General features: G+C 44.2%; 1 protein-coding gene across 7 annotated transcripts in view; it reads left to right on the top strand.

The window, feature by feature from the left end:
• Positions 1-14,331, top strand: part of fam135b (family with sequence similarity 135 member B) — a 528,209-nt gene that overhangs the window by 484,829 nt on the left and 29,049 nt on the right. For all 7 annotated transcript variants that reach the window (XM_070895461.1, XM_070895487.1, XM_070895479.1 and 4 more), the window contains one exon: positions 2,852-2,949. In XM_070895461.1, the coding sequence (XP_070751562.1) occupies positions 2,852-2,949 (98 nt within the window). The remainder of the gene's footprint in view (positions 1-2,851; positions 2,950-14,331) is intronic.

The following is a 14,331-nucleotide window of genomic DNA, read 5'->3' as shown; positions in this document are numbered from 1 at the left end:
GTAATTCTTGGGATGAGTGTCGCTGGCATTTATTGCCCATTCTTAGTTGCCCTTGAGAAGGTGGTGGTGAGCATTCTGCTTGAACCGCAGCAGTCCATATGATGAAAATACTCCTACGTTGCTGTTCGGGAGGGAGTTCAATAATTTTGACCCAGCGACGATGAAGGAACAGCGATCTATGTCCAAGCCGGGATGGTGTGTAACTTGGAGGGGAATTTGGAGGTGATGGTGCTCCCGTGCACCGGCTGCCCTTGTCCTTCTAGGTGCAGGAGGTGCTGTTGAACAAGACTAGCAACCTGGAGACCCACCATGGCAAATTGTGAAACTGAATTCAATAAATCTGTTGATTTGTGGGCTGGCACCGGAATAACCAAGCTGGTTCACTAACATCCTTCAGGCAAAGAACACCTTCCCAGGCCTACATGTGCTTGACTTTCTGTGTCCTCTGTGGCAAGTCATAGAAAAGCGCTATAAAAGAAACCCCACTACCATTACCTCAGGGCATCTAGACACGGGCAGTAAATGGGGCCCGGCCTCATCTCCCATATCTCAAGAACAAAAAGGAAAATAAAACAGCCACTACCTTAAAAGGGAAATATGTATTCCACTAAACAGTCGAGTAAACCTGAATGTTATAAAGGAAGATGCTTTGGTGTTAATGATGTTCCTCATTCGCCACGTATTACATTGTTTTATAATTAATTCATGGAATGTGGGTGTCACCGACAAGGCCAGCATTTATTGCCCATCATTAGTTGCTTGAGTGGATTGCTAGACCATTTCGCAGAGTGGCTAAGACTCAACCACATTGCTGTGGGTCTGGAGTCACATATAGGTAAGGACAGCAGATTTCCTTCCCTAAAGAACATTAGAGAATCTGATGGGTTTATAACGACAATCCAGTAGTTTCATGGATACCATTATTGATGCTAGTTTTTTATTCCAGATTTATTAAATTCCCCAGCTGCCATGGTGGGATTTGAACTCGCGTCTACTTGATTACTACTCCCAGGCCTATGGATTACGAGTCCAGCAACATTACCACTATGCTACCGTTCCCGCTGTCCTTTAGAGAGCATTTTGCACAGAATGTCTTCTCCTCCCGTCACGTCATGACTGATCACAATGTCGGTTTGGATGAAGAATGCCTGGCAGATCATTCATCTCCGCCTTCCTGAATACCAACCCAATCCGCTATTTTTTTTATTCGTTTCTGGGATTCGCCCATCCCTACAAAGGCCAGCATTTATTGCCCATTCCAAATTGCTCTTGAGAAGATGGTGGTGAGCCACCGCCTTGAACCACTGCACTCCTTGTGGTGAAGGTACTCCCACAGTGCTGTTAGGGAGAGTTCCAGGATATTGATGAAGGTACGGCGATCTATTTCCAAGTCAGGATGGTGTGTGACTTGGAGGGCAATGTGGAGGTGATGGTATTCCCATGCGCATGCTGCCTTTATCCTTCTAGGTGGCAGAGGTCACGGGTTTGGGAGGTGCTGCCGAAGAAGCAGAGCAAAGTTAGCAATCAGGGTGCAGTTGTTATCTCAGTCTTGGGAGCGTTCCTTCTGAGAATAATTCACCATAGCTCATCTTTTCCTGTTATACCCTTTCTCATCACTGCTACATGACAGCTCTGGCCACAACTCCCCTCCGTTACTCAGCCATTACATGAACTTTATCTGCGCAGTTGGCCCTCTTTTGCTGAATTAGCACTCAAGTGTCGAACTATTCAGTCTCGGCTGCCTGTTCCCACAGATCTAACCTCCTTATCCACTTCACTACTGGGCTCAAGACATACAGAATAGTTCAGACATTGATTAGCTATTTCAAAGCATTGTGGCTTAAAACTATATCATCATGTTTCTCAGATGAATAGTAACATTTCCCACAGCTACAATGAACTCAGTAACCTTGTTACCTAAAAAAAAATCAAAGCACATCATACTAACTATCAAATTAGCAGCTGGATCTCTGCTGCTGCCCTGATTAACCCTTTCCATTGTTAACTAATAACTATGGTATTCACCCCAACTGAATACGAATTACTCACAATGTTACATGCCAGGAAAGATCTACACCAACAGGCTGCTTTAAACAGAAGTTCTAAAGTATATGATTGTCAACCGCTTAGCATTTACGTTGCTTCTTTGATGAAAAATATCCTGAAGTGCTTCACAGGGAAATGTTTGCTGAGATGACGATGGAAATATGAGATGGGGTAACCAAACGCTTGGTCTAAGGGGTGGGTTTTAAGGAGGGTCCTGGAGGAAGAGAGAGGAGTGTAGAGGTATTGAGGATTAGCACGGTGCCTGGGCAGCTGAAGGCATTGTCGCCATTGATGGAGCGAACAGGATAATGTACAAAGGGCCTGCGGCAAAGAGGTAATGGAAAGTCACCCGTTAGCATCAGTTATCTTTCATATAACAATATTGTAGAGCAATTCAGTAGATTGCACTATCCTTTGTTGTAAACAATCTAGCATTTAATGAGACCCTGTTGTCGAGTAAATTGCCCTGTGTAGAATTACCGCCCTTGATCAAGTTCATAATGTGTAGGATGGGAGGGAGTGGGTGAGCAGGAGATGGAATTATGGCTTGAAGTCTGATGTTTGCTTCGTTCCTGATGTACATTATTCAAAACCTTCACTAATAATACTTTGTAAGACACAGAGTTAAGGTGCAAACTATCATTTTAATTTTTCAAGTGATTTTGGTGTCAGCTTTACATTCCAGAAATTTATGTGCAACCTGTTCAAAATTAGCTGAACGATAAGCTGAGTGCTCTGACCTCTTTTTCTGTGTCACACCTGAATGACACTGTTGCTGCTTTGTTCTGAATTTATTTGACTGCAGAGCGACACCTTTGCTGATTTTGATGCAATGACGGACCGACTCTTGGACGAGATTATTCAACATATCCATCTCTACAATCTGACAATATCTAGAATAAGGTAAAAGAGCCACAATTACTTACCTTGTACATTATTTCCGAACTAAAAACGCATGTGTATCTAAATGGTGAAATCGTGTCGTTGACAGACTTAAAACAAAATTAACGTTGATAAGCATTCAAGACAATAACATCACGTATCAAAGCCGACTCCTTGGCAATATGCTTGGCAACACAATTTCAGTTTTCAAAGTATCTTTATACTTCAATGTACTGAATGTATTCTCAGTGGTTAGAGCAGCCACCTTTCTTCTATTTGTTTATACATTTCTACTGACAACACCAAAAAAAACACAATTTTGATGACGAGCCAAAACGAAGCCAAACTTCTTCTCGGTCGGAAAAAGAACAAAGGAGATACAAGTTCTGAAAATAATGAAGAGAATCGTTGCAATAGATTAACGGCCAAGATAGGGGAATGAGATAATGCCGGTTACTGGCAGGAACTCTCCGTCGGAATGGGCTAGGCCCGAAGCCCGATCAAAGTTGCGCCTCGAGCAACGTCCCCGCTAAGCTGCAGGGACGCACAGCTATCTGGCGGTCCCGATGTGAAATTTTGCGTGCGTGAAACTTTGAATGGGCCGCACAGCTCATTAAAGGGACCGCGCACCCACAAGAAAAATTAGGGGGAACATTGGCTTCGAGCCTCATTTAAGTTAGACCGATGGGGTGCGGACAGCTTTAGCACGTCCCCAAGCAGCTCGCCGGTGATGGGGATGTAATGTTTGGACCACTGCGTCACTGGCGGACGAGGGGCCAACGAGAGGGAGGGAGGAAGCAATGGGGAGGGGGACAATCGAGAGGGAGGAGAGGCAATCGGGAGGGGGGGCCAGCAATGGTCTTCGGGACTCCTGGGGAGCTGAGATAGGCACTCTTGCTCCTCCCAGCACCACAGTCAGGTTAAGTTATTTTTTAAAGGACCGCTGGTTATACCACATGCTGACATCCTGAATGCAGCAGCCCAGAGACACAGAACCCTGAATCAACATTTAACCTTTAGCCATTCTTGTGCTGCACTGCAGTTCTGAGACATTTGCCATTCTAAAACTAAGTTATTTAACAGTTTGTAAAATCCCTGATACTGGTGGAAATTGCTGTCAAGAAAGTTGATTGATCTGAATAAGCTGCTCAACTACATCCTTAATAAATCATGACAAGAAAATAGACAATGCTGTTTTTATAGGGTGTGGACAGGGGACAACAAAAAAGGTCTGACACAGGTGTAGAAAGGCTTGTTTCTAGGGGTTACTGCATTGGGTATGAACATCAACCATTAAAATGTGGGGCCTGATTGAAAATCCAGCTTAGGCTATTGAGATGAACGTTTCTTTAATCTGTTACCTGCTATGTGTAATCACTTTGGACAATCTTAATCCAGTTCTTAGTGGGCATGGGCACAGAGAATGCAAATGTTTTTAATTCGCCGCTAGTTGGCAATCTCACTCAGAGAGGTCATAGGTTGGCTGGTGTTGGAAATCAAACGTTGTCACACGGATACTCTCCTGAAGCTGGGGCTCCAACATGTTGGAGAAGAGTAGAAAGAGCTTTACTTTGCATATAAAAGTGAGAGCGCAGAAAACCTGCGAAACTGTGGGGCAACCACTTCTGCCCAATCTCACTTAACGTACTGGTCAGAGTTCAGGGGCGTGTATTAGATAATCACCCCTGTGCTCGCTGACCTACATTGGCTTCCGGTTAAGCAACACCTTGATGTTAAAATTCTCATCCTTGTTTTCAAATTCCTCCCTATCTCTGTAATCTCCTCCAGCCTCACAACCCCTGAGATTTCTGAGCTCCTCCAATTCTCATCATCATCTTGAGCATCCCTGATTTTAATCGCTCCACCATTGGCGGCCGTGCCATCAGCTGCTATGGCCCTAAGCTCTGGAATTTGCTCCCTAAACCTCTCCGCCTCTCTACCTCTCTTTTCTTCCTTTAAGGCGCGCCTGAAAACTTACCTCTTCTGCTCTAATATCTCCTCATGTGGCTTGATGTCACATTGTGGCTAATAACACTGCTGTGAAGCGCCTTGGGTCATTTTACTATGTTAAAGGCGCTATATAAATACAAGTTGTTCTTTCCAGACCGCTCAAGAAATCCATCCGATGAACTTCTGGTGGGCCTAGCAGTAGCTGTGCCTGCTAACAGCAGGCAGAGATGATCATCTAGGCCACAAGTGGGCTCCAGCAGCAGTATTAGTTAAAGTCTTCTGGTTCACTTCCCTGGGAATCAAGGGAGTTTATTCAGCCGTACTTTCTAACAGCATGGGAGACTCTTTTCAGGACACTGACAGCACTTGCGACCTCTGCCTCCCCTCCGATCTTACTGGCCCAGAAATTGTGGTCAGAGACTTCCTGCAGGCGGATATCTCCGATCAAATTTTTTTTAAACGAAGCTACCTGGTGGAACATATACTTGTGGTCGAGACCTAGATGCGCAGTCCAGCGTATGGGCTCACGCATCCCAGGAATGTAAGCGTAACCTGGGATCACGAGGGCCTGGACCACCAATGAACATGGAGTATTCTCATTGATAATAATGGTGAGCTCCGTTTGTACGAAAACTATCAATGAGAATACCCCCAAAAACACAGAAACGCAACACAATAAATAAAAAAAAATACACCTCACATATTTAAAATTAATTGAAACTGAATTTCGTGTTTTAGACAAAAAAAAATTGAATTTTTAAAAATATGCTTCAATAGGGGTAAAATTAAACTTACGTTAATGTTTTGAATATAAAAACTTGTGATAACATTTAATTTTTCTAGCTTTTATTAGTCATACGCTGGTAAAAGTAGGCTGTACACCTGCTTTTACCAGGCGTAAGAGTTTGAAGAACATTCGCTGGGCAGGAGTTGGGCAAATAGTCCAAATCTCCGCGTGCGAATGTCCTTCTCCTGGGGATGTGTGCGATCTGTCAAATCGCAAATGTTGACCTTGGCACATGTGCACATCGTGCACGCCCGGAGAGACCGCAATTTATGGCCCATTGTGCCTCTGTGATGTGTGCACCGTTGCTGGGGAAACTGCCCCAATGTTTTAAAGTTCCCCCCACCCCAATTGTTTTCTCCCTCCCTCCCTTTCGGAATGGGGTTGCAGTCGGAACAAAATAGCATGTAGATGATCTTCCCTGTTATTATCTAACCTGGGAGTCATCGCCCGAAAGGGGAAAGTGTTCCATTCCCCAGGACTACAATTTCTCTTCTCGATGAGCACAAAGTTCAGACAAACAAAATAGGGAGAAGTGGAAAAATACACATCTGCAGCAGCTGAACAAGATGTTGGACAAAGCAATATATATATATAAAATTAACCAGCACTAATGCCTTTGGGATGAATTGCCATCAAGTTGTAGCGAGCCACCATGTCCTTCATCATAAAGTGATAGATAGCTCATCAAATTCATTTCCCATTACAGATTGTCTAAAATATTCTCCCTGCAAAACATTTGGCTCGATTTGCAGACCATTCCCTGCCTCTCCTCCATGTGTCCCCAGAGGCAATACCAAGTGGGCCTAATAGATCATATCCAATTCACTCAGCAAATTATTGAACGCAAACCAGCGTGAAAGGAAAGGGGCAAGTTTCGAAACACAAGCAATTATCCAGCTCCCAGTAGTAACCCATTTCTTCCTTTCCTCTACAGTGGAGGAAGAAGAACAGGTTTCAAAGTGGGCTGTTTCTTTATCAACTGCGGAGCAATTGTCAGCAAGTGTTCATTGCCAGGTGATAACGTCACGCTCGTCTTTGCTGATTGTTCTCAACGGCAAGGTTTGGGGCTTCCTAGGTTTAAAATTACAAGAAAAATCTAGGGGGAGTACATTTTGTTCACCATGCTACCTCATTTTCTACTGAAAATAGATATATTTATAAAACTAAGGCTGGATTTTCAGTTGAGGGCATTTTGGGGCGTTAATTATGGCGGCGTGGTAATTATGTTTGCGCCTCAGTCAGCAAAATTCATCAGCTGGGCCCTGAGTGTGGGGCAGAGGGCTAAAGGAGGCATTACACACCTCTCTTAGGGTGCAAGGCCGGCTGAGCAACTGAAAATACGTTGTTAAAGAGCCAGCCTCAGAATGCCCCAAGAGAGGTCTCTGTGGCAAAAAGAAATCACAACTAAAAACACAACAAACATTCCCAATACCTTAAACACCCCAAAATAAGCTAAATCACAAAAATAAAACTAAACCAAACATTCAAACTTGCCTCATTCACCAATTCCATCACTCACCGCTGCCAGGACAGCTCAAACCAGGCGGTCCCACCACGGCGCACTGCAGAGCACTATAGGTTCAGCACGCCACAAACTTCAAAGTGCATTCGAAACCGGTGGTGTTGCACGCCGGCTCAACACTCCTGGATGATGCTGCTCTGCGCCCCCGCTAAACCGGCGACAACTTTGCTGGCAGGGCCATTACTGCCCCTCTGTGGCACGAACAGAGAGAGCAACATAATAAAAATCCAGCCCCTAGGCCAGAAAAAGCAGCAAACCTGAGGACTGGGAGAAATTTAGAATTCAGCAGAGGAGGACAAAGGGGTTAATTTGGAAGGGGAAAATAGAGTATGAGAGGAAGCTTGCTGGGAACATAAAAACTGATTGCAAAAGCTTCTATAGATATGTGAAGAGAAAAAGATTAGTGAAGGCAAACGTAGATCCCTTGCAGTCAGATTCAGGTGAATTTATAATGGGGAACAAAGAAATGGCAGACCAATTAAACAAATACTTTGGTTCTGTTTTCACGAAGGAAGACACAAATAACCTTCTGGAAATACTAGGGGACCGAGGGTCTAGTGAGAAGGAGGTAATGAAGGAAATCGTTATTAGGCAGGAAATTGTGTTCGGGAAATTGATGGGATTGAAGGCCAATAAATCTCCGGGGCCTGATAGTCTGCATCCCAGTGTACTTTAGGAAGTGGCCCTAGAAATAGTGGATGCATTGGTGATCATTATCGACTCTGGATCAGTTCCTATGGACTGGAGGGTAGCTAATGTAATGCCACTTTTTAAAAAGGGAGGGAGAGAGAAAACGGGTAATTATTGATCGGTTAGCCTGACATCACTAGTGGGGAAAATGTTGGAATCAATCATTAAGGATGAAATAGCAGCGCATTTGGAAAGCAGTGACAGGATCGGTCCAAGTCAGCATGGATTTATGAAAGGGAAATCATACTTGACAAATATTCTGGAATTTTTTGAGGATGTAACTAGTAGAGTGGACAAGGGAGAACCAGTGGATGTACATAAGAACATAAGAACATAAGAATTAGGAACAGGAGTAGGCCATCTAGCCCCTCGAGCCTGCTCCGCCATTCAACAAGATCATGGCTGATCTGGCCGTGGACTCAGCTCCACTTAGCTGTGGTGTATTTGGACTTTCAAAAGGCTTTTGACAAGGTCCCACACAAGAGATTGGTGTGCAAAATTAAAGCACATGGTATTGAGGGTATTGTACTGACGTGGATAGAGAACTGGTTGGCAGACAGGAAACAGAGAGTCGGGATAAACAATCCTTTTCAGAATAGCAGGCAGTGACTAGTGGGGTGAAGCAGGGCTCAGTGCTGGGACCCCAGTGATTTACAATTTACAATAATGATTTAGATGAAGGAATTGAGTGTAATATCTCCAAGTTTGCAGATAACACTAAGCTGGGTAGTGGTGTGAGCTGTGAGGAGGACGCTAAGAGGCTGCAGGGTGACTTGGAACAGGTTAGGTAAATGGGCAAATGCATGGCAGATGAAGTATAATGTGGATAAGTGTGAGGTTATCCACTTTGGGGGCAAAAACACGAAGGCAGAATATTATCTGAATGGTGGCAGATTAGGAAAAGGGGAGGTGCAACGAGACCTGGTGTCATGGTACATCAGTCATTGAAAGTTGACATTCAGGTACAGCAGGCGGTGAAGAAGGCAAATGGTATGTTGGACTTCATAGCTAGGGGATTTAAGTATAAGTGCAGGGAGGTCTTACTGCAGTTGTACAGGGCCTTGTTGAGGCCTCACCTGGAATATTGTGTTCAGTTTTGGTCTCCAAAAGACGTTCTTGCTATTGAGGGAGTGCAGCAAAGGTTCACCAGACTGATTCCCGGGATGGCAGGACTGACATATGAGGAGAGACTGGGTCGACTGGGCCTGTATTCACTGGAGTTTAGAGTGATGAGAGGGGATCTCATAGAAACATCTAAAATTATGACAGGCCTGGACAGGTTAGATGCAGGAAGAATGTTCCCGATGTTGGGGAAGTCCAGAACCAGAGGACACAGTCTAAGGATAAGGGGTAAGCCATTTAGGACTGAGATGAGAAGAAACTTCTTCACTCAGAGAGTTGTTAACCTGTGGGATTCCCTACCGCAGAGAGTTGTTGATGCCAGTTCATTGCATATATTGAAGAGGGAATTAGATATGGCCCTTATGGCTAAAGGTATCAAGGGGTATGGAGAGAAAGCAGGAAAGGGGTACTGAGGTGAATGATCAGCCATGATCTTATTGAATGGTGGTGCAGCCTCGAAGGGCCGAATGGCCTACTCCTGCACCTATTTTCTATGTTTCTATGCTTCACATTTATACATAGAAGCCTAGAAATTCAATGGCAGCATGCCCAGTTTTTGGGAGCTAAACAGACGCTTAAGCCTCCAACATGACGAGCGGGAAGCACATGCTTGTTACGAGCCAGATGTGTACTGCCCGCCATATTAGTATAGGCAAAATAATAGGCACTCGCGGCCCGCACGTGCGTATGCATCTGCAAATAAGGGGCCCGACGCCTGTCTGAGGGCCCCTGTACACAATTAGGTTGCCGGGCCGACAGCATTCAGGAAAATCAGATCTGCTTGAAGCCTAACTGGCATCTTTAAAGGGACTGCTGCAGGCCAAGAAGGTAAGTTTTTTTTTTTAAAGTACTGGATTTTTAAATAAATTACTAATAACTACTTTATTTAACCACTTCTACATTCAAGGATAATATGATCACATGAACATCACAAACAGCACAATAAATTGGTTTCAGAATTACAGTATAACTTTAGTTATTTTCCATATGTGGAGCTGGGAGAAGCAGGAGTGGTCCTCCCAACTCCACGTTAAAACTATGGCTCACTGCCAGCCATCGCTCATCCTACCTCCCCAACGCCCGAGTGACCCACTACAAGTTGCCCCCGATTGCCCTCCCTATAACGATCATTCCCTAATGATGGCATCCCATTCCCCTTTAACAAACTTCCGAAGGGCCAGTCCGAGATTCAAAGCACCTTCGCCAGCAAGATCAGCTAACTTACATTGACTATTTTTTTCCAACAAAAATAAGGTTTTATAATTACATCACCATTTGAAAGTGATAATTTTTCAATTAATTTGTTCAAAGACATGAATGTATAAAAAAAAAATAACAAACAAGTAATCATTAACTATTCAATGTGCCGATGAGGAAACACTGGAGAGAAATGTACATTTCTCAGCTTTGAAAGGAGGTGACTAAGAAATGGCCTAATAGAGGTATATAAGATAATTAGCAGTATAGAAGAGGTAAATCTGGAATACTATTTCAATCTAAACCATGGCAGGATGATAGAAGTACAGGTTCAACAGGCAGAAGGTGAATTTAAGACTACGTTAGGAAGGTTTTCACATAGGGAGTGATCAAGGGATGGACTTCTGGGTAGGGAGTTGGAGGTGAAAGCCATGCAACCATATAAGAAACATCCAAATGTTCTGATTGGGGGACAGTAGGTTATTTCTACATTGCTAAGCAAGTATGGGTCAAATAGCCTCCTCGTCCATATCTTGTGATTTTTACAATGTAGAGACTAAAATTTTCTGCATTACACCAGCAAAGAAAATCCTGAGAACAATTTATCTAGTTATTTCTATTGAATTATGGTTCATGTAGGGAGTTAGAGAAAGGTTGATCATCATCGGAACAAAGTAAGTCGTTCAAGTTTTTTTTTAAATTCATGACAGCAAAGTTTGACTGCCAGAGTCAGAGCAGTTCCCCGGAGTATTGTTTTAAAATGCAGAAACCCATAAAATCCAGCATTAAAAGCTACAGGATAATCTATTCGTCTGAGATTGTCAAACATCTTTCGATCATTCGAACTTCCTTGGCCTTGCTACCTCAGTCTGTCGAAAGTAAACAAAAAAAAAAATCTTAAAAGGGAAACTGTAGGTTCTTTGAAATATACATACAAAATTCCTCACACAGATCAAACTTGAGAAACAAAAAGAGAGGGAATGCACAGTAGGTCAGTCAGCATCTGAAAGAGAAACAAAGGTCATCATCATAGGCAGTCCCTTGGAACTGCTTCCACTCCTGAAGTGAGTTCTTTGGTGGCTGAACAGTCCAATACGAGAGTCACAGACTCTGTCACAGGTGGGACAGATAGTCATTGAGGGAAGGGGTGGGTGGGACTGGTTTGCCGCACGCTCTTTCCACTGTCTGCGCTTGATTTCTGCAGGCTCTCAACATTGAGACTCGAGGTGCTCAGCGCCCTCTCGGATGCACTTCCTCCACTAAGGGTGGTCTTTGGCCCAGGGCTCCCAGGTGTCAGTGGGGATCGAGCGCTTTATCAGCGAGGCGTTGAGGGTGTGCTTGTAGCGATTCCGCTGCCCACCTTTGGCTCATTTGCTGTGAAGGAGCTCCGAGTAGAGCACTTGCTTTGGGGTCTCGTGTCTGGCATGCGAATTATGTGGCCTACCCAGCAGAGCTGATCGAGTGTGGTCAGTGCTTCAATGCTGGGGATGTTAGCCTGGACGAGGACGCTGATTTTGGTGCGCCAGGGGATTTGTAGGATCTTGCGAAGACATCGTTGGTGATATTTCTCCAGCAACTTGAGGTGTCGACTGTACATGGTCCATGTCTCTGGGCCCAATGGTCATTCCTCACCCCTTCTTTTCACATGCTCATATGGTAGAAATCTACAATCAAACAATAAAGTGCTGAACATAAACAGCAAGTCTATCAGCTTTGGAAAGAGGGTTAATGTTTCAGTAGGCACGGGACCCTTCAACAGTTCATAACAAAGGTTTGATTGTAGATTTCTATCATATGAGCATGTGAAAAGAAGGGCGAGGAATGACCATTGGGCCAGTTCATGCTCATTCTACTTGCTGCCCACTGCAAATTTGTGTCCCATCACCTCCCACCATCAGTAATGCTAACCGTAGGGAATAAAAACCGTGACTAATTTCGGGAAAAGATCGGGATAAATACATTAAAGGACATTAATGAACCAAATGGGTCTTTATGATAATCAACTGTCACAAAGAGGCCATTGTTGCCCATGAAACATCACTAGCTGAATTTAATTAACCACACACATCCCCAATACATATAGAAATACATTAAATCACAACACAGAAACAACATTTGTCGGTATTTACCCACTACGCAAGCTAATTAGTTATAATCACATTTTAAACCCTGTTCCTCTATCCTTTCAACTCCTTTTCCTCTGCCCACCTTTCCAATCTAATATGTTAACTTAGTTTCTGCTTCAACCAGTAACGCTGGAAATGGATTTCACATCCTCACAACTCTCTATAAGAAGAAATTTATTGTGCCCTTTATTCACAATCTCTTACATTTAACCTTGTATCAATGCACCTTTGTTCTTGACCACTCAATTACTGGCTGTCAACACAGGGGCAGTGGATGGGGTCAGAGAAGTTTTTTTGTTATTTATTCATTTTTGGGATGTGGGTGTCGCTGTCAAGGCCGGCATTTAATGCCCATCCCTAATTGCCCTCGAGAAGATGGTGTGAGCCACCTTCTTGAACCAGTGCAGTCCTTGTGAAGATACTCCCATAGTGTTGACTTTGTCATAGTGATTTGCTCGGCCATTTCAGAGGGCAGTTCAGAGTCAACCACATTGGTGTGGGTCTGGAGTCACATGTAGGCCAGACCGGGTAAGGGTGGCAGATTTACTTCCCTGAAGAACATTAGTGAACCAGATGGGTTTTTTTTAACGACCTTCTGGTAGTTTCATGGTCACCATTACTGAGACTAGCTTTCTTTTTAATTCCAAATTTATTTAATTAACTGAATGTAAATTCCACAGCTGCCGTGGTGGGATTTTAACTTAGAAAAATAGGTGCAGGAGTAGGCCATTCGGCCCTTCGAGCCTGCACCGCCATTCAATGAGTTCATGGCTGAACATGCAACTTCAGTACCCCATTCCTGCTTTCTCGCCATACCCCTTGATCCCCCTAGTAGTAAGGACTACATCTAACTCCTTTTTGAATATATTTAGTGAATTGGCCTCAACAACTTTCTGTGGTAGAGAATTCCACAGGTTCACCACTCTCTGGGTGAAGAAGTTTCTCCTCATCTCGGTCCTAAATGGCTTACCCCTTATCCTTAGACCCTTGGTTCTGGACTTCCCCAACATTGGGAACATTCTTCCTGCATCTAACCTGTCTAAACCCATCAGAATTTTAAACATTTCTATGAGATCCCCTCTCATTCTTCTGAACTCCAGTGAATACAAGCTCAGTTGATCCAGTCTTTCTTGATATGTCAGTCCCCCCATCCCGGGAATCAGTCTGGTGAACCTTCGCTGCACTCCCTCAATAGCAAGAATGTACTTCCTCAAGTTAGGAGACCAAAACTGTACACAATACTCAGGTGTGGCCTCACCAAGGCCCTGTACAACTGTAGCAACACCTCCCTGGATTACTAGTCCAGTAATTTAAGCACTATGCTACCATACCCCGGTAGTGTAGAGAGGTAGAGCTGGGTGTCGTCAGCATCTATATGGAAGCTGACCCCATGTCTGTGGATGAGGCTGCCAAGGGGCAGCAGGCAGATGGGGAAGAGCACAGGGCCAAGGATGTATCATTAGGGTCTCACTGTGAGGGTGGGAACACTGTGGGGGTGGGAAGTGAAGCTTTTTGCTGGAGATGCTCTGTCTAAGTTTGAATAGGTAAGAGTGGAGCCAAGCATGAAACAGTCTCAGTGAGCTGAAAGGCACTGAAGGAAGATGTAGTGGTTGAATGTGTCAAAGGATGCAGAGGAATATGAGGGATAATGCACCATGGTCACATTCACGGAGGATGCCGTTTTGGTCCCAAGGCAGTGACAGAATCCTGATTGGAGCGATTCAAACATGTAGTTGAGTGAAAGATGGATATGGATTTGGGAGGTGACAACATCTTCAAGGATATGGAAAGGAAAGAGAGTTTGGAGATGTGGTGGTAGTTTGCAAGAACAGAGGGGTCAAGGATAGGTGATAATGCCACTTTTAAAAGGGATGGGGATCTGAGGAGGAGGACCAATTACAATGTCATGTAGCATGGAAACTAGGAAAAAAAAGTTAGGTGCTAATGGGGCAATGGGGTAAATGGGGTAAACGGAGCAGGAGTTTAGTCTCATGGACCCGATGACTGGG

Source organism: Pristiophorus japonicus, chromosome 1 (genome assembly GCF_044704955.1).
Source record: "Pristiophorus japonicus isolate sPriJap1 chromosome 1, sPriJap1.hap1, whole genome shotgun sequence".
In the NCBI taxonomy this organism is placed as follows: domain Eukaryota; kingdom Metazoa; phylum Chordata; class Chondrichthyes; family Pristiophoridae; genus Pristiophorus; species Pristiophorus japonicus.
The sequence above is the reverse complement of the archived record's forward strand: the minus strand, read 5'-3'. Positions and strand labels throughout refer to the sequence as shown.